Source organism: Oncorhynchus clarkii, chromosome 29 (genome assembly GCF_045791955.1).
Source record: "Oncorhynchus clarkii lewisi isolate Uvic-CL-2024 chromosome 29, UVic_Ocla_1.0, whole genome shotgun sequence".
NCBI classification, from domain to species: Eukaryota; Metazoa; Chordata; class Actinopteri; order Salmoniformes; family Salmonidae; genus Oncorhynchus; species Oncorhynchus clarkii.
In genome coordinates this window covers 47235844-47257112 of record NC_092175.1, presented here as the reverse complement: position 1 = coordinate 47257112, position 21269 = coordinate 47235844, and the positions used below count along the sequence as shown (strand labels likewise).

Genomic DNA, 21269 nt, shown 5'->3' with positions numbered 1-21269 from the left:
ATTACAGTGTCCCTGTTTTAGTTACTATTCCATTACAGTGTCCCTGTTTTAGTTACTATTCCATTACAGTGTCCCTGTTTTAGTTACTAGTCCATTACAGTGTCCCTGTTTTAGTTACAAGTCCATTACAGTGTCCCTGTTTTAGTTACTATTCCATTACAGTGTCCCTGTTTTAGTTACTATTCCATTACAGTGTCCCTGTTTTAGTTACTATTCCATTACAGTGTCCCTGTTTTAGTTACTATTCCATTAGTCAGTGTCCCTGTTTTAGTTACTATTCCATTACAGTGTCCCTGTTTTAGTTACTATTCCATTACAGTGTCCCTGTTTTAGTTACTTTTCCATTAGTCAGTGTCCCTGTTTTAGTTACTATTCCACTTAACTCATATGAATATTCTGTTTATTCATACTTGTCAGCTGGATATCAAAGCTGCATGTAAACAGCTTGTCCCAAAAAAGACCTGAAGCTGGATATGAGCTTCTATCCGGAATACTGTGTGCATGTAAACGTGGTCACTGACAGGAGTTAAGAAATAAATAGTACAAGAATGGAAAGCTGAGATTCTCCTATTTTCAATAGAATGGAAAGCTGAGATTCTCCTATTTTCAATAGAATGGAAAGCTGAGATTCTCCTATTTTCAATAGAATGGAAAGCTGGGATCCTCCTCTTTCAATAGAGGCCATTAAAGCTTTGTTTTTTCCACGGGGGCATTTAGAATTGTTGGCAATGACTGGGCTTATCAGAACACGTTTCTCTCCAAGCATCAACTAGCTGTAGGAAGAGTTCATCACCAGCTGGAGGAAGAGTTCATCACCAGCTGTAGGAAGAGTCAATCAACCAGCTGTAGGAAGAGTCAATCAACAAGCTGTAGGAAGAGTCAATCAACCAGCTGTAGGAAGAGTCAATCAACAAGCTGTAGGAAGAGTTCATCAACCAGCTGTAGGAAGAGTTCATCAACCAGCTGTAGGAAGAGTTCATCACCAGCTGTAGGAAGAGTCAATCAACCAGGTGTAGGAAGAGTTCATCACCAGGTGTAGGAAGAGTTCATCAACCAGCTGTAGGAAGAGTTCATCACCAGCTGTAGGAAGAGTTAATCAACCAGCTGTAGGAAGAGTTCATCACCAGCTGTAAGGAAGAGTTCATCACCAGCTGTAAGGAAGAGTTCATCACCAGCTGTAAGAAAGAGTTCATCACCAGCTGTAGGAAGAGTCAATCAACCAGCTGTAGGAAGTGTCAATCAACCAGCTGTAGGAAGAGTTCATCACCAGCTGTAGGAAGAGTTCATCACCAGCTGTAGGAAGAGTCAATCAACCAGCTGTAGGAAGAGTTCATCAACCAGCTGTAGGAAGAGTTCATCACCAGCTGTAGGAAGAGTCAATCAACCAGCTGTAGGAAGAGTCAATCAACCAGCTGTAGGAAGTGTCAATCAACCAGCTGTAGGAAGAGTTCATCACCAGCTGTAGGAAGAGTCCATCACCAGCTGTTGGAGTTGCGTGCTCTCACTGATATCCCGCCAAACTAGGCTATTTGTGTGTAATAAATAAACAACCATAAACAAACAACAAAATGCTCATCCAGAGGCGGCACTCCTAGTGGCCGGGGACTTTAATGCAGGCAAACTTAAATCCGAAACATGTGCAACCATAGAAGAAAAAAACAAACTCTAGAGACATTCAAAGCTCTCCCCCGCCCTTCATTTGGCAAATCTGACCAGAATTCTATCCTCTTGATTCCTGCTTACAAGCAAAAACTAAAGCAGGAAGTACCAGTGACTCGCTCAATACGGAGGTGGTCAGACGACGCGGATGTTACGCTGCAGGACTGTTTTGCTAGCACAGACTGGAATATGTTCCGGGATTCATCCAATGGCATTGAGGAGTATACCACCTCAGTCACCGGCTTCATCAATAAGTGTATTGACGACGTCGTCCCCACAGTGACCATACGTACATTTCCCAAACAGAAGCCATGGATTACAGGCAACATCCGCACCAGGCTTAAGGCTAGAGCTGCCTCTTTCAAGGAGCGGGACAGTAATCCGGAATCTTATTAGAAATCCTGCTCCTCCTCAGACAGGAAAAGCTTCAATACAGGACTAAGACTGAATCCTACTACACCGGCTCTGACGCTCGTCGGAAGTGGCAGGGCTTGAAAACCATTACAGACTTCAAAGGGAAACCCAGCCGCGAGCTGCCCAGTGACGCGAGCCTACCAGACGAGATAAATACCTATGCATCGTCACTTTACAAGTGACCTCGACTAAGCTGTACTCATCGTATTTAGCCTTGTTACTGTTATGTGCATTTCTTGTGTTACCGTTTGATCAAATAATTACACCTTTTTTTTTTTTTTTTACTTTAGTTTATTTAGTAAATATTTTCTTAACTCTATTTCTTGAACTGCATTGTTGGTTTAAGGGCTTGTAAGCATTTCACTGTATTCTGTTGTATTCGGGGGATGTGACAAATACAGTTCGATTTGATTTGACATAGCGAATGAACAACTTCTGAAAGGAATCTGGTTTGCTAGAAATAATAGTCTCCATAATCACTGGGGCACATTGGACGCAAGGCATGCATTACAGCCACTCAATAGGGCCTCCGCAAGGAAATTGTAGCCCTGGTGTGAGTGTGTCTGTGCGTGCGTAGTTACCTCTCATCTGCCTCCCTCCAATCCCTCCGTCTCCTCCGTGTTCTATCGTTTGACAGACAGGAACGAGGGAATACCTCTCCTTCCTCCTCCACTCCTCTATAAAGGTGTAGAACAGTGTTCTGTCGCTCGCCACGTCTATGATGGCCAGCCCACCGCTAGGGCTGCTGGGAGAGAGAGATGCATCCTGGGAGAGCTGGAGGGTGAAGCCCTCGTCAGTCAGAGATGAGGGGGAGGAGAGGACAGGAGGAGAGTCTAGCAACGTTTTGGGTTGAGGGGGAGGTTTTGTGTCTGTTTTGGGGGGAGGTTTGGTGTCTGTTTTGGGGGGAGGTTTGGTATCTGTTTTGGGGGGAGGTTTAGGGTCTGTTTTGGGGTGAGGGGGAGGTTTAGGGTCTGTTTTGGGGTGAGGGGGAGGTTTAGGGTCTGTTTTGGGGAGAGGGGGAGGTTTGAGGTCTATTTTGGGGGCTGAGTGAGAGTGTGTGTCCGTTTTGGGATCTGGTTTCAGGAACTGGGGACCAACAGAGACTGCTGGTTGATCAGGGAGGCGGGAGGAATGAGCTGATTGGTGGATAGGTCGAGGGGTGGGGGTTGAGGAGATGGTCAGTTTGACAGTTTCTTGAGTTGGGGGGATGAGGTCCCCATGAGCCCCACCTGATCTCCCCTCTTCTCTTTCCCCCAGTTGTCCCCATGTCCCCCCCCATCTCACGTTGTTCTCCCCTCGTCTCTCCCCCTCTTTCTCCCTCAGGGGTTGCCTCGTCTCACCACATCTCACACTGGTCTCTCCTGTCTCTCTGTCCTCCTCAGTACGTACCAGTGCTGTTAGATCAGTCAAACTGTCCTCTGTCTCTCTGTCCTCCTCAGCACGTCCCAGTGCTGTTAGATCAGTCAGACCAGTCAAACTGTCCTCTGAGTCTTGGTTGTCAACAGCAGTGTGTGAGAGTGTGTGAGCAGGTGGTAGCAGAGGGTGTTGGGAGGGCTGGTCAGACATACTAGGCCAACGATCAAAGATGTCCTGGAGTCCAGGGCTGCAGAGGAGGGAGGGTTCAGACTCTCTCCACTTCTCTCTCTCCTCCTCTCGCTCTCTCCCTCCATCTCTCCGTGATGCAGGTCTTTTAAACAGCCTGCTCTCACACACTGCAACACCTCTCACATCTCTCTCCTTCTCAACCCCTCCATCTCCTCCTTTTTCTCCCCTTTCCTCTCCCACTACATTTCTCATCCCCTCTCTCCTCTTCTCTCCCCGTCTCTCTGACCAGGAAGGTTCCACCTCTTCTCCACCAGTGTTCTGTGTCAGTCTGTCTGTCTGGTTATGGTTGTCTTTGGGTTCATATAACAGACCACTGTGATTGTGTTGCGGTCGCTCCGTCAAACACTGGTCATGTGTGTTTTTTCCCCGACCGCGATCGTCTGTCTGACCATTGCTGTGGTTGGGTTGAGGTCCTTGTTGCTCTGTTTCCCCATGGTCAGGTTGGGGTCTGTCGGTCTGACCGCAGTCTTGTTCGTGTTGCAATCCCTCCGTGTGTCTCAGCAGGCTCCGCCTCTCCAGGAAGTGCTCTCCAACCAGCAGAGAGTCGCCCCACTCTGATAGGTTGAAGGACGACTCGCCCCATTGGACGGCCTCCTGTTCCTCTGCCTCCTGATTGGCTATGAGCCCGCTGCGTTGCCGCTGCTGGTTGGACAGGAGACTGGTCTCCATGACAACAGGCCCCTCCTTCTCCTCCTCTGATTGGTGAGAGTCGTGGCTAAGCCCAGCCAATAAAGAGCTGTCGTACAGGCTGTCGAATAGGAAGCTGCTACTGCCGTTTAGACTGTTCTCATTGGTCCCTGAGGAGCGGTGTGCGCTAGGGGGTGGGAAGGGTCCATCATCGTCATCATTATCGCCTGCCAAGATCTGTGGGAGGAAGAGTACACCACCATCATCCTTACCATCATCATCACCACCATCATCACTACCACCATCACCACCTTCATCACCACCACCATCATCACCACCACCACAGCCATCATCATCATCACCATTATAAACACCTCCATCATCATAAACACCAGCATCATCATAAACACCAGCATCTCCATCATAAACACCATCTCCATCATCATAAACACCATCATCATCATAAACACCATCTCCATCATCATAAACACCATCATCATCATAATAAACACCATCATCATCATAAACACCATCTCCATCATAAACACCATCATCATAATAAACACCATCATCATCATAAACACCATCATCATCATAAACTCCATCTCCATCATCATAAACACCATCTCCATCATCATAAACACCATCTCCATCATAAACACCATCTCCATCATCATAAACACCATCTCCATCATCATAAACACCATCATCATCATAAACACCATCATCATCATAAACACCATCATCATCATAAACACCATCTCCATCATAAACACCATCTCCATCATAAACACCATCATCATCATAAACACCATCTCCATCATAAACACCATCATCATCATAAACACCATCATCATCATAAACACCATCTCCATCATAAACACCATCTCCATCATAAACACCATCATCATCATAAACACCATCATCATCATAAACACCATCATCATCATAAACATCATCATCATAAACACCATCTCCATCATAAACACCATCTCCATCATAAACACCATCATCATCATAAACACCATCTCCATCATAAACACCATCATCATCATAAACACCATCATCATCATAAACACCATCTCCATCATAAACACCATCTCCATCATAAACACCATCATCATCATAAACACCATCATCATCATAAACACCATCATCATCATAAACACCATCATCATCATAAACACCATCTCCATCATAAACTCCATCATAAACACCATCTCCATCATAAACACCATCTCCATCATAAACACCATCTCCATCATAAACTCCATCATAAACACCATCATCATCATAAACACCATCTCCATCATAAACATCATCATCATAAACACCATCTCCATCATAAACACCATCATCATCATAAACACCATCTCCATCATAAACACCATCTCCATCATAAACACCATCATCATCATAAACACCATCTCCATCATAAACACCATCTCCATCATAAACACCATCTCCATCATAAACACCATCGCCATCATCATAAACATCATCATCATAAACACCATCATCATCATAAACACCATCTCCATCATCATAAACACCATCATCATCCTAAACACCATCTCCATCATAAACACCATCTCCATCATAAACACCATCTCCATCATAAACACCATCTCCATCATAAACACCATCATCATCATAAACACCATCATCATCATAAACACCATCTCCATCATAAACACCATCATCATCATAAACACCATCTCCATCATCATAAACACCATCTCCATCATAAACACCATCATCATAAACACCATCTCCATCATCATAAACACCATCATCATCATAAACACCATCATCATAAACACCATCTCCATCATCATAAACACCATCATCATCATAAACACCATCATCATAAACACCATCTCCATCATAAACACCATCTCCATCATCATAAACACCATCATCATCATAAACACCATCTCCATCATAAACACCATCTCCATCATAAACACCATCTCCATCATCATAAACACCATCATCATCCTAAACACCAGCATCATCATAAACACCAGCATCTCCATCATAAACACCATCTCCATCATAAACACCATCTCCATCATAAACACCATCTCCATCATCATAAACACCATCTCCATTATAAACACCATCATCATCATAAACACCATCTCCATCATAAACACCACCACCATTACCACCACCATCACCCCCACCATCATTATCATCATCATCATCATCATCATCATCAATGTGGTGGCTGTGGTTGAGTGAGTGTGAGTGTGTGTGTGTGTGTACCTGGTTGTCGAGGATCTGTTCCATCTGGCTGTCAGTCAGAGAGAAGTTGTATCTGGGCGCAGCGTCGTCATGGAAACCATAGGTATGGGGGTTGCCATGGATACTGTTGACTGGTGAGGGGTTCGGTGGGTTAACGTCAGTGGATTTCCCCTCTCCACCCTTCTCCCTGTTCCCTCTCTCCTCCTCTCCACCTTTCTCCCTCCCTCTCTCCTCCTCTCCACCTTTCTTTCTCCTTCCTCTCTCCTCCTCTCCACCTCTCTCCCTCCTTCCTCTCTCCTCCTCTCCACCCTTCTCCCTCCTTCCTCTCTCATGCTGTGAGTTAGCACACTCTCTCTCCCTCTCCTCTCTCTGGTCTTGTAGTAGAATCATTCTCTCAGTCTGAGTGTCCAACTCCAAACTATCCCCAAACTTTCCCTCCTCCTCCTCCTCGTAGAGTTCAGGAGACCCACACCTATCCTGCTCTTCCACCCCCCGGCGTTTGACTACAAAAGAGAGAGAAAGAGCTGGGGCTTGGGCAGAGGAGAGGAAGAGGGGAGGAGGGACAGGGGAGAGGAGGCGGGGAGGAGGGGGGACAGGGGAGAGGAGGCAGGGAGGAGGGGGGACAGGGACCTCTGGTGGTGCCTTGCTCTGGAGGAGAGGTGCAGACTTTGGGGTAGAAACCAAGATCGGGGCAGGAACTGGTAGTGTTTCAGGAGGAAGTTTAAACGATGTTCCTCTCCTTCTCTCCTCACTCTCTCTTTTCTCTACGCTCTTCTCCTCCCTTTCTCCCATCTTCTCCTCCTCCTCTCTCTCTCCCCTCTTTTCATCCTCCCTCCTCTCCTCCTCCTCCCCCTCCTCCCTCCTCTCTGAGTGTATAGAGCGCAGCACTTTCCTCAGAGCTGTGGACGGCTGTCTTCTACATGCCTGTGCAGGAGATCTCCCTGCCACGCCCAGTCCGTCCCTCTTTACTGTCCCCCCAGAAACACTGGTCAGAGGTTCCTCCACTCGGGAGGTGGGGGCTCTGAAACGGGGAGGGGGAGAGTGGAAGGGGTGGTTGGAGGGATTGAGAGGGGGGTGAGGGCTACTGACTAGTTCAGCTAAGTCCTGGGTGTTTATACCTCTCCTGTCACAGACAGGAAGGTTAGGGTCTTCCTCGCTTCCTCCCTCTTCCCTCTCTCCCACCTCCACTCCTCCTCTCTCCTTTCTCTCTCCAACCTCTACTCCTCTCTTTTCCCTCTCTCCCACCTCCACTCCTCCTCTCTCCTTTCTCTCTCCCACCTCTACTCCTCTCTTTTCCCTCTCTCCCACCTCCACTCCTCCTCTCTCCTTTCTCTCTCCCACCTCCACTCCTCCTCTCTCCTTTCTCTCTCCCACCTCCACTCCTCCTCTCTCCTTTCTCTCTCCCACCTCCACTCCCTCGTTCTTCTCTCTCCCTCTCTGCTCCTCCCCTGTCCTCTCTCCCTCGTTCTTCTCTCTCCCTCTCTGCTCCTCCCCTGTCCTCTCTCCCTCGTTCTTCTCTCTCCCTCTCTGCTCTTCCCCTGTCCTCTCTCCCTCGTTCTTCTCTCTCCCTCTCTGCTCCTCCCCTTCCCTCTCTCCCTCGTTCTTCTCTCTCCCTCTCTGCTCTTCCCCTGTCCTCTCTCCCTCGTTCTTCTCTCTCCCTCTCTGCTCCTCCCCTTCCCTCTCTCCCTCGTTCTTCTCTCTCCCCTCTACCTCTTTCTGTTCAACCACGTTTCTCCCTCTGTCTTCCATCTCTTTCTTCTCATTTAACCTCCTCTCTTTATCTCTCCAGGATTTGGACCGGTCCCGCTGTGTCTCTGGTGAGTCGTTGTCATGGTCGTTGTTAGGGCGTGTTTCCGTGGGCAGTGTCGCTGGGTCCCAGGTCACCCCCAATAGGGCGAGGTCTTGCTGGAGGAGGAGCCTGGCCTCAGACACGATTTCAATGGCTGCCTCGTGTTCTGTTAGAGCACGCCCCCCACTGACCCAGACACACCGTAAGCTCCGCCTCTCAGCTGCCTCCCCCTCGGTCTCATCCATCGCACGACGAGAACTGGAGAGGAAGAGATCATCACCATCATCATCACCATCATCACCACCACCACCTGCCCTTTACAACACACTCTCCTCCCTCCTCCTAACCTCTTAAAGGGGACAGCCTTGCGTAGGGCCTTCTCCACCTCAGTGACCTTTGCCCTGGCCAGCTGGGCCACCGTAGCGAGGCCCTGGTCGTAGAGTGTTCGTGCCCTTGTTGCGCTCAGCAGTGAGACCCTGACCAGGTCGACCAGTTCCCTCTGGACCCCAAAGCTCAGCCTGGTCTGGTACTGGGACAGGAGTAACTCCAAGCTGTGCCATCCCAGCCGCCGGCAGAACACCGTTACCATGCCTACGGGACAGGAAACCACACCGTTACTATGGTTACAGCATGGTCTGGGACATGCGGGGACAGAAGTAAGTAACAGAACACTGTTACCTAGGGGAGGAAAAAGACCTGGGCAGGGCTGTGTGTGTTTACCTGCATACGTGGAGGCAGACTGCTGTAGAGACTGTAGCTGTCCGCGGCTACAGTTGTACTTGGTTGCCACGGTACCCAGAGGAACCTCATTGACAAGGTCCTGAAGGACCAGAGTAGTGAAGAACCTGAAGATAAGAATTTGTTCTTATTTAAAAACATATATATTTAAAAAACGTACCAGACCCATATGAATTGGGTGCGTAACCCATTAGGGTGTCCAACCACGGTGTTCAGAATGACAGAAATCACATCTACATTATGGTAATTCACATTAATAGAACATTTAGATTATGGTAATTCATATTAACATAACATTTAGATTATGGTAATTCATATTAACAGAACAGTTACATTATGGTAATTCATATTAACAGAACATTTACATTATGGTAATTCATATTACCAGAACATTTAGATTATGGTAATTCATATTAACAGAACATTTAGATTATGGTAATTCAACTTTAAAAAGCAATGAACGTTTATCTTAAAATGTTGATAAACTATTATTTCTTCACATTATAAGCACAGCAATGCACACAAGGCAGTAGGGCTATAACAAGGCAGTAGGGCTATAACAAGGCAGTCGGGCTATAACAAGGCAGTCGGGCTATAACAAGGCGGTAGGGCTATAACAAGGAGGTAGGGCTATAACAAGGAGGTAGGGCTATAACAAGGAGGTAGGGCTATAACAAGGCGGTAGGCTATAACAAGGCAGTAGGGCTATAACAAGGCAGTAGGGCTATAACAAGGCAGTAGGGCTATAACAAGGCAGTAGGACTATAACAAGGAGGTAGGGCTATAACAAGGCAGTAGGGCTATAACAAGGCAGTAGGACTATAACAAGGAGGTAGGGCTATAACAAGGCAGTAGGGCTATAACAAGGCAGTAGGACTATAACAAGGAGGTAGGGCTATAACAAGGCAGTAGGGCTATAACAAGGAGGTAGGGCTATAACAAGGAGGTAGGGCTATAACAAGGCGGTAGGCTATAACAAGGCAGTAGGGCTATAGCAAGGCAGTAGGCCTATAATAAGGCAGTAGGGCTATAACAAGGCAGTAGGGCTATAACAAGGCAGTAGGGCTATAACAAGGCAGTAGGGCTATAACAAGGCGGTAGGCTATAACAAGGCAGTAGGGCTATAACAAGGCAGTGGGCTATAACAAGGCAGTAGGGCTATAACAAGGCAGTAGGGCTATAACAAGGCAGTAGGGCTATAACAAGGCAGTAGGGCTATAACAAGGCAGTAGGCTATAACAAGGCAGTAGGCTATAACAAGGCAGTAGGCTATAACAAGGCAGTAGGGCTATAACAAGGCGGTAGGACTATAACAAGGCAGTAGGACTATAACAAGGCAGTAGGACTATAACAAGGAGGTAGGCTATAACAAGGCAGTAGGACTATAACAAGGCAGTAGGACTATAACAAGGCAGTAGGACTATAACAAGGAGGTAGGCTATAACAAGGCAGTAGGACTATAACAAGGCAGTAGGACTATAACAAGGCAGTAGGACTATAACAAGGCAGTAGGACTATAACAAGGCAGTAGGCTATAACAAGGCAGTGGGCTATAACAAGGCAGTAGGGCTATAACAAGGCAGTAGGGCTATAACAAGGCAGTAGGCTACGTGTAAATGTTCGTTCCATAGGGAAAACACCGTTGCTAATATGAGAGTTGTGTTTTATGACTAGGATGATCAACTACTAGGATGATCAACTACTAGAATTATCAACTACTAGGATTATCAACTACTAGGATTATCAACTACTAGGATTATCAACTACTAGAATTATCAACTACTAGAATGATCAACCACATAGGATGATCAACTACTAGGATGATCAACTACTAGGATGATCAACTACTAGGATGATCAACTACTAGGATGATCAACTACTAGGATGATCAACTACTCTGATGGGTTGGTATTATAAGAAGGATTATCAACTACTTGGATTATCAACAACTAGGATGATCAACTACTAGGATTATCAACTACTAGGATTATCAACTACTAGAATGATCAACTACTAGGATTATCAACTACTAGGATGATCAACTACTAGGATGATCAACTACTAGGATTATCAACTACTAGGATTATCAACTACTAGGATTATCAACTACTAGGATGATCAACTACTAGGATTATCAACTACTAGGATTATCAACTACTAGGATTATCAACTACTAGGATGGGTTGGTATTATAACTAGGATTATATGCTACTGGTTTCAATGGTATATAGAAGTCTTTATTAAATAATAGGCTGCCTGTTTGGTTGTATTTTGACTACTTTGAAGCAAGGTAAGACAGGCTGAAGCAGCAGCTCTCACTACATCTCACTACATTAAACAGCAATACATTTTCGCAATGGGATTTGTTTTTTCTCCCGGGAAAATTGGCCAGCGCAAATTGTATTGATCAAGTTTTAATTCAAAAATGTTTTTCTCTCCAAAAGCTATGGGAAACCTTGGTGTGTGTGTTATACTGTACCGTTTGTGTATGGCCATCTGTCGTCTCTGTCTGTCTGTCTTGGCGATCAGTTTCCCGCTAACAGACCGAGCCAAGAAGCTCTCCTGAACACCCACCAGCTCTGCTACTCTCTTATTGGATGAGCCAAGCCCCTCCCACAGACACCAGAACTGGTACCAGTCTATTGTGGTCCACTCAGCAAACACAGGAGTTATCTGGAGGATACAAACACAGTGGAGGATACAAACACAGGAGTTATCTGGAGGATACAAACACAGGAGTTATCTGGAGGATACAAACAAAGGAGTTATCTGGAGGATACAAACACAGGGGTTATCTGGAGGATACAAACACAGGAGTTATCTGGAGGATACAAACACAGGAGTTATCTGGAGGATACAAACACAGGAGTTATCTGGAGGATACAAACACAGGAGTTATCTGGAGGATACAAACACAGGAGTTACCTGGAGGATACAAACACAGGAGTTATCTGGAGGATACAAACACAGGAGTTATCTGGAGGATACAAACACAGGAGTTATCTGGAGGATACAAACATAGGAGTTATCTGGAGGACACAAACACAGGAGTTATCTGGAGGATACAAACACAGGAGTTATCTGGAGGATACAAACACAGGAGATATCTGGAGGATACAAACACAGGAGATATCTGGAGGATACAAACACAGGAGTTATCTGGAGGATACAAACACAGGAGTTATCTGGAGGATACAAACACAGGAGTTACCTGGAGGATACAAACACAGGAGTTACCTGGAGGATACAAACACAGGAGTTATCTGGAGGATACAAACACAGGAGTTATCTGGAGGATACAAACACAGGAGTTATCTGGAGGATACAAACATAGGAGTTATCTGGAGGATACAAACACAGGAGTTATTTGGAGGATACAAACACAGGAGATATCTGGAGGATACAAACACAGGAGATATCTGGAGGATACAAACACATGAGTTATCTGGAGGACACAAACACAGGAGTTATCTGGAGGATGGGGGGTACCTGGTAGAGTGTGTGTAGGTCGTTGTCCAATACGAAGCTCTTCATGGCTCTCTGTAGATCTGAGAAGATGCCCAGTGCCTCGGGAGGCGAGAGAGAGGAGGAGAGGGTGGCAGAACCCAGGTGGGTGGGGCAGTACCTCTCTTGTCCTCCTGCCCCCCCTCTCTCATCCCACTCTCCCCCTCTCCCCCTCTCATTACCCTCTCTTTGGATAGATATGAACTCATTCTCAATCAACCATTCCACGCATGCCTCTATCGCTCCCTCCCGCACGCCTCCTCCCGTCTCCCCTCCTGTGGTGTCATAGCGGGCACCAGCAGCCAGCAGCGTACAGGAAGCATAAAGCCTCACATCCTGGGGAGAGCTGGCCACGCCCCCAACAATGATCTGACAGGAGACAGATAGATACTGTAGATGACAGGTATAGGTAGATAGATGACAGGTATAGGTAGATGGATGACAGGTATATACTGTAGGTGACAGGTACAGGTATAGACTGTAGGTGACAGATATATACTGTAGGTGACAGGTATATACTGTAGGTGACAGGTATATATTGTAGGTGACAGGTATATACTGTAGGTGACAGGTACATACTGTAGGTGACAGGTACAGGTATATACTGTAGGTGACAGGTACAGGTACATACTGTAGGTGACAGGTACAGGTACATACTGTAGGTGACAGGTAGATACTGTAGGTGACAGGTAGATACTGTAGGTGAGAGGTACAGGTATAGACTGTAGGTGACAGGTACATACTGTAGGTGACAGGTACAGGTATAGACTGTAGGTGACAGGTATAGACTGTAGGAGACAGGTACAGGTATAGACTGTAAGTGACAGGTACAGGTATAGACTGTAAGTGACAGGTACAGGTATATACTGTAGGTGACAGGTATATACTGTAGGTGACAGGTATAGACTGTAGGTGACAGGTATAGACTGTAGGTGACGGGTATAGACTGTAGGTGACGGGTATAGACTGTAGGTGACGGGTATAGACTGTAGGTGACGGGTATAGACTGTAGGTGACGGGTATAGACTGTAGGTGACGGGTATAGACTGTAGGTGACAGGTATAGACTGTAGGTGACAGGTATAGACTGTAGGTGACAGGTATAGACTGTAGGTGACAGGTATAGACTGTAGGTGACAGGTACAGGTATATACTGAAGGTGACAGGTACAGGTATATACAGTGTAGGTGACAGGTATATACTGTAGGTGACAGGTATATACTGTAGGTGACAGATACAGGTATATACTGTAGGTGACAGGTACAGACTGTAGGTAACAAGTATATACTGTAGGTGACAGGTATATACTGTAGGTGACAGGTACAGGTATATATTGTAGGTGACAGGTATAGACTGTAGGTGACAGGTATATATTGTAGGTGCCAGGTACAGGTACATACTGTAGGTGCCAGGTACATACTGTAGGTGACAGGTACATACTGTAGGTGACAGGTACATACTGTAGGTGACAGGTACAGGTATATACTGTAGGTGACAGGTACATACTGTAGGTGACAGGTACATACTGTAGGTAACAGGTACATACTGTAGGTGACAGGTACATACTGTAGGTGACAGGAATAGACTGTAGGTGACAGGTACAGGTATATACTGTAGGTGACAGGTACATACTGTAGGTGACAGGTACATACTGTAGGTGACAGGTACAGGTATATACTGTAGGTGACAGGTATATACTGTAGGTGACAGGTACAGGTATATACTGTAGGTGACAGGTATATACTGTAGGTGACAGGTACATACTGTAGTTGACAGGTACATACTGTAGGTGACAGGTACAGGTACATACTGTAGGTGACAGGTATATACTGTAGGTGACAGGTATATACTGTAGGTGACAGGTATATACTGTAGGTGACAGGTATAGACTGTAGGTGACAGGTATAGACTGTAGGTGACAGGTATAGACTGTAGGTGACAGGTATATACTGTAGGTGACAGGTACAGGTATATACTGTAGGTGACAGGTATATACTGTAGGTGACAGGTACATACTGTAGTTGACAGGTACATACTGTAGGTGACAGGTATATACTGTAGGTGACAGGTACAGGTATATACTGTAGGTGACAGGTATATACTGTAGGTGACAGGTATAGACTGTAGGTGACAGGTATAGACTGTAGGTGACAGGTATAGACTGTAGGTGACAGGTATATACTGTAGGTGACAGGTATATACTGTAGCTGACAGGTATATACTGTAGGTGACAGGTACATACTGTAGGTGACAGGTATAGACTGTAGGTGACAGGTATATACTGTAGGTGACAGGTATAGACTGTAGGTGACAGGTATATACTGTAGGTGACAGGTATATACTGTAGGTGACAGGTACATACTGTAGGTGACAGGTACAGGTACATACTGTAGGTGACAGGCACATACTGTAGGTGACAGGTACATACTGTAGGTGACAGGTACATACTGTAGGTGACAGGTACAGGTATATACTGTAGGTGACAGGTACATACTGTAGGTGACAGGTACATACTGTAGGTGACAGGTACATACTGTAGGTGACAGGTATAGACTGTAGGTGACAGGTATATACTGTAGGTGACAGGTACAGGTATAGACTGTAGGTGACAGGTATATACTGTAGGTGACAGGTATAGACTGTAGGTGACAGGTATATACTGTAGGTGACAGGTACATACTGTAGGTGACAGGTACATACTGTAGGTAACAGGTACATACTGTAGGTGACAGGTATATACTGTAGGTGACAGGTATATACTGTAGGTGACAGGTATATACTGTAGGTGACAGGTATATACTGTAGGTGACAGGTACATACTGTAGGTGACAGGTATATACTGTAGGTGACAGGTATAGACTGTAGGTGACAGGTATAGACTGTAGGTGACAGGTACATACTGTAGGTGACAGGTATATACTGTAGGTGACAGGTACATACTGTAGGTGACAGATACAGGTATATACTGTAGGTGACAGGTACATACTGTAGGTGACAGGTACAGACTGTAGGTGACAGGTACATACTGTAGGTGACAGGTACATACTGTAGGTGACAGGTACATACTGTAGGTGACAGGTATATACTGTAGGTGACAGGTATATACTGTAGGTGACAGGTACATACTGTAGGTGACAGGTACAGACTGTAGGTGACAGGTACATACTGTAGGTGACAGGTACATACTGTAGGTGACAGGTACATACTGTAGGTGACAGGTATATACTGTAGGTGACAGGTATATACTGTAGGTGACAGGTATATACTGTAGGTGACAGGTATATACTGTAGGTGACAGGTACATACTGTAGGTGACAGGTATAGACTGTAGGTGACAGGTATATACTGTAGGTGACAGGTACATACTGTAGGTGACAGGTATAGACTGTAGGTGACAGGTACATACTGTAGGTGACAGGTACATACTGTAGGTGACAGGTACATACTGTAGGTGACAGGTATATACTGTAGGTGACAGGTATATACTGTAGGTGACAGGTATATACTGTAGGTGACAGGTACATACTGTAGGTGACAGGTATATACTGTAGGTGACAGGTATAGACTGTAGGTGACAGGTACATACTGTAGGTGACAGGTACATACTGTAGGTGACAGATACAGGTATATACTGTAGGTGACAGGTACATACTGTAGGTGACAGGTACAGACTGTACAGGTATATACTATATACTGTATATACTGTAGGTGACAGGTACATACTGTAGGTGACAGGTACAGGTATGTGCAGGTAACTGCCAAATAAAGGAAAGACCTGAGTAAATTAGGGATACACAGAAAGCAGGTGTGTATAGACTGTATGTGCAGGTAACTGCCAAATAAAGGAAAGACCTGAGTAAATTAGGGATACACAGAAAGCAGGTGTGTATAGACTGTATGTGCAGGTAACTGCCAAATAAAGGAAAGACCTGAGTAAATTAGGGATACACAGAAAGCAGGTGTGGGAAACTAAGCAATTAACATCCCATCATGCTTAGGTTTACGTCTAAAAATGCTGAGTAAGTGTTGAAAAGAGGGGTGATTGTTCCGGCACGTTAGACAGAACACTCCTGGGAGATTCCAGAGCGGTGCCTGAGACAGCGTTTTCCACCACCGTCAACAAAACACCAAATAGTGGAATGTCTCGTGGAAGAATGATGTCACATCCCTCCAATAGAGTTCCAGACACTTGTAAAATGTTTCCTCTATTTTGGCAGTTACCTGTAGCTGTGTAAGACACATAGAGGTAGATAGAGGTACCATCTTTGCATATGTGACACCGTGGGCAGCGCCACTGAGGACCATCTGATTTACTGCCCCCTGGAGGGTGTTGTCTGAACAGGTTTAAAGACAAGGTTGGTGATTTACTGCCCTGGAGGGTGTTGTCTGAACAGGAATAAAGACAAGGTTGGTGATTTACTGCCCCCTGCAGTTAATGAATTATTTTCTCAGGGGGAATAATTCCCTTGGCTGATCCCTCCTGTTGACCTAACTACTTCAAAATGGAGATGGTCCTCAATGACGTTGTCCATACTACAACAGGCTGTGTTGCACGTGAGCTGTCTGTCCAAGTCTATGGTAATAAATGTACAAATAACATCCATATTTCAGGGGTTAGAGGTCAGTACCTCCAGGATGGCTCGGAGCATGCTGGTGGTTAGGCCCTCCCCCTCCCTCTTCACCAGGCAGCTGCTGATTGGCTGCAGAGAGCCCTGGAGAAGACACACACCCTTTTGACGCTCAGCCTCTTTACACACCAACACACTCTCCCCTAGATGAGGTAAAGGGATGAGAGAGAGTGGGGGGGAGAGAGGGGATGAGGGGAAGGAAGGGGGGTGTGAGAGGGAGAGTGGGGGGGGGAGAAGGGGATGAGGGAAAGGAAGGGGGGTGAGGGAAAGGAAGGGGGGTGCGAGAGGGAGAGGGGGGGAAACAGGTCGAGACATTTTAAATTGTCTTCCTGTCCTCCACCCGTCCTCAGACACAGAGATGCATTAAATTACTGGGATTGAAATGTTAATTAAAACCCTCTCCCCCTCCTCACCCTGAGTGTCGACTATCATTGAAAATACATTGAGATGAATTCGTCTCAGTGTATGGACGCTATTTCTCTAAAATTGTGATATTTGTTAGTGACTGCTGTGCAATTTTTATTTCATTTTGGATTGAATAAAGAAAACAAGCTGGATGCCAGTATGGTGCAATCTTTGTGAATTAGTTACAGAAAATATATACAAACTAATTAATACGAATATTCATCCTCCCAGCAGACAAGGGAGACGCTGTTGCTGTACATGACTACACTGTCTATGAGACCGAAGTTCCCAGGCAACTGATTGATCAGACATTCAACAAGAGACTCACTTACAAACCCCACAAAACAACTGTTGGCTGTAATAAACAGACTGTCACCAAGGGCATGCATAATGGTGACATCACCAAAAGAGAACACAGGTTATTGGTGCATAAAAACAGCTCCAAACTGGGAATCTGTCATCCCAAAAATAATGTTTCATTATTTAAATACCCAGAGGGACAGGATGATCCTCTTTGTGATATCAGACCAGGTTTGGCAGAAGGCAGGAAGATATCTGCTCAAATCAGATCAAATTGTATTGGTCACACACATATTTATCAGATGTTATTGCTGAAATACTTGTGTTCCTAGCTCCAACAGTGCAGTAGTATCTAACTAAATGCTTGTGTTTCTAGCTCCAACAGTGCAGTAGTATCTAACTAAATGCTTGTGTGTCTAGCTCCAACAGTGCAGTAGTATCTAACTAAATACTTGTGTTCCTAGCTCCAACAGTGCAGTAGTATCTAACTAAATGCTTGTGTTTCTAGCTCCAACAGTGCAGTAATATCTAACTAAATGCTTGTGTGTCTAGCTCCAACAGTGCAGTAGTATCTAACTAAATACTTGTGTTCCTAGCTCCAACAGTGCAGTAGTATCTAACTAAATGCTTGTGTTTCTAGCTCCAACAGTGCAGTAATATCTAACTAAATGCTTGTGTGTCTAGCTCCAACAGTGCAGTAGTATCTAACTAAATACTTGTGTTCCTAGCTCCAACAGTGCAGTAGTATCTAAGAATTCACAACAATACACACAAATTTCAAAATAAAATAATGGAATTAAGAAATATATAAGCATTAGGACGAGCCATGTCGGGGTGGCATTGACTACAATACAGTAGAATAAATACTGTATAGACATATGAAATGTGTAAAGCAGTATGTAAACATTATTAAGGTGACCAGTGTTCCAGTATTAAGGTGACCAGTGTTCCAGTATTAAGGTGACCAGTGTTCCAGTATTAAGGTGACCAGTGTTCCAGTATTAAGGTGACCAGTGTTCCAGTATTAAGGTGACCAGTGTTCCAGTATTAAGGTGACCAGTGTTCCAGTATTAAGGTGACCAGTGTTCCAGTATTAAGGTGACCAGTGTTCCAGTATTAAGGTGACCAGTGTTCCAGTATTAAGGTGACCAGTGTTCCAGTATTAAGGTGACCAGTGTTCCAGTATTAAGGTGACCAGTGTTCCAGTATTAAGGTGACCAGTGTTCCAGTATTAAGGTGACCAGTGTTCCAGTATTAAGGTGACCAGTGTTCCAGTATTAAGGTGACCAGTGTTCCAGTATTAAGGTGACCAGTGTTCCAGTACTAAGGTGACCAGTGTTCCAGTATTAAGGTGACCAGTGTTCCAGTATTAAGGTGACCAGTGTTCCAGTATTAAGGTGACCAGTGTTCCAGTATTAAGGTGACCAGTGTTCCAGTATTAAGGTGACCAGTGTTCCAGTATTAAGGTGACCAGTGTTCCAGTATTAAGGTGACCAGTGTTCCAGTATTAAGGTGACCAGTGTTCCAGTATTAAGGTGACCAGTGTTCCAGTATTAAGGTGACCAGTGTTCCAGTATTAAGGTGACCAGTGTTCCAGTATTAAGGTGACCAGTGTTCCAGTATTAAGGTGACCAGTGTTCCAGTATTAAGGTGACCAGTGTTCCAGTATTAAGGTGACCAGTGTTCCAGTATTAATTAATTGTTATTTTTCCACGGCTGGCCATGCTTTCCACCTGGCTACCCCTACCCCGGTCAACTGCCCGGCACGTGCAATAATTTTGCACGCCCAATTTTTCAGCTTTTGATTTGTTAAAAAAGTTTGAAATATCCAATAAATGTCGTTCCACTTCATGATTGTTTTTTTTTTATTATTTTTTTATTTTACCTTTATTTAACCAGGCAAGTCAGTTAAGAACAAATTCTTATTTTCAATGACGGCCTGGGAACAGTGGGTTAACTGCCTGTTCAGGGGCAGAACGACAGATTTGTAGCACATTGTGTCCCACTAGTTGTTAATTCTTCACAAAAAAATACAGTTTTATATCTTTATGTTTGAAGCCTGAAATGTGGCAAAAGGTCGCAAAGTTCAAGGGGGCCGAATACTTTCGCAAGGCACTGTATATCTCTCGTCACCCCCAAAGCCAATTCTTCCTTTGGCCGCCTCTCCTTCCAGTTCTCTGCTGCCAATGACTGGAATTAATTGCAAAAATCACTGAAGCTGGAAACACTTATTTCCCTCACTAGCTTTAAGTACCAGCTGTCAGAGCAGCTCACAGATCACTGCACCTGTAAACAGCCCATCCACCTACCTCATCCCCATACTGTATTTATTTATTTATCTTGCTCCTTTGCACCCCAGTATCTCTACTTGCACATTCATCTTCTGCACATCAATCACTCTAGTGTTTAATTTGTATATTGTAATTACTTCGCCACCATGGCCTATTTATTGCCTTACCTCCTACCTCATTTGCTCTGTATATAGACTGTCTTCAACTGTATGATTGACTGTATGTTTTGTTTACTCCATGTGTAACTCTGTGTTGTTGTGTCGAACTGCTTTGCTTTATTCTTGGTCAGGTCGCAGTTGTAAATTAGAACTTGTTCTCAACTTGCCTACCTGGTTAAATAAAGGTGAAATAAAATAACAAATAAAATGAAGATGACCAGTGTCCATTATTAAAGTGACCAGCTTCCCTGATTGATAAATATGCTTCTCTGACACTTTAGGGAAAGATTGAAATTTAGTGGGCGGGGGGGGGGGGGGGCTGGTCCAACTCAATGTGTCATAATAAAAAATGCACCTCCTCCCCTAAGTTAAAAATAATTTCACATGACCCTCCCCAACTCAAAGAATTAATTAAAAAAATGTACGACCACAAATAACAATAACTGCAGCGACCCTGTATTTATAATTGTGGATATTGGCTTTGCCACTTCAGTCGATGCCACGCAGGCCTACGGCGAGAAGGTGGAGGCTTCACCGACCACCAAAGACGAGCTCACTCTCCCTGTCGGTTTCATTAGACTATGATCAGAGCCGGCTGCAGACAATCATCAGCTAGGGGGAAATCAGATTTTCCACCTTTTATAATTATATAAAATATATGCAACACATTTTCCACCAACAGGTTTCTGTGCCAATGCACCACACAACCAATAAACAAAGCATACTGACTTGTGCATAGTGCATAGGCACTTCGATATCATGGTTTGCGCTTTTTATTAACACCACAATAAATTGACTACAATATACAGTATAATATACAGTATAATATACAGTATAATATACAGTATAATATACAGTATAATATACAGTACCAGTCAAAGGTTTGGACACATCATTAAAAG

General features: G+C 44.9%; 1 protein-coding gene across 1 annotated transcript in view; it reads right to left on the bottom strand.

Moving 5' to 3' along the window:
- LOC139388247 (polymerase (DNA directed), theta) overlaps positions 1-21269 on the bottom strand; it is a 65008-nt gene that overhangs the window by 25658 nt on the left and 18081 nt on the right. Inside the window, exons 13-21 of the mRNA XM_071134796.1 lie at positions 17214-17356; positions 12572-12955; positions 11562-11755; positions 9065-9189; positions 8692-8935; positions 8158-8602; positions 7674-7678; positions 6577-7576; positions 2655-4542 (exon numbers count right to left, since the gene is read on the bottom strand). Of these exons, the coding sequence (XP_070990897.1) occupies positions 2655-4542; positions 6577-7576; positions 7674-7678; positions 8158-8602; positions 8692-8935; positions 9065-9189; positions 11562-11755; positions 12572-12955; positions 17214-17356 (4428 nt within the window). The remainder of the gene's footprint in view (positions 1-2654; positions 4543-6576; positions 7577-7673; positions 7679-8157; positions 8603-8691; positions 8936-9064; positions 9190-11561; positions 11756-12571; positions 12956-17213; positions 17357-21269) is intronic.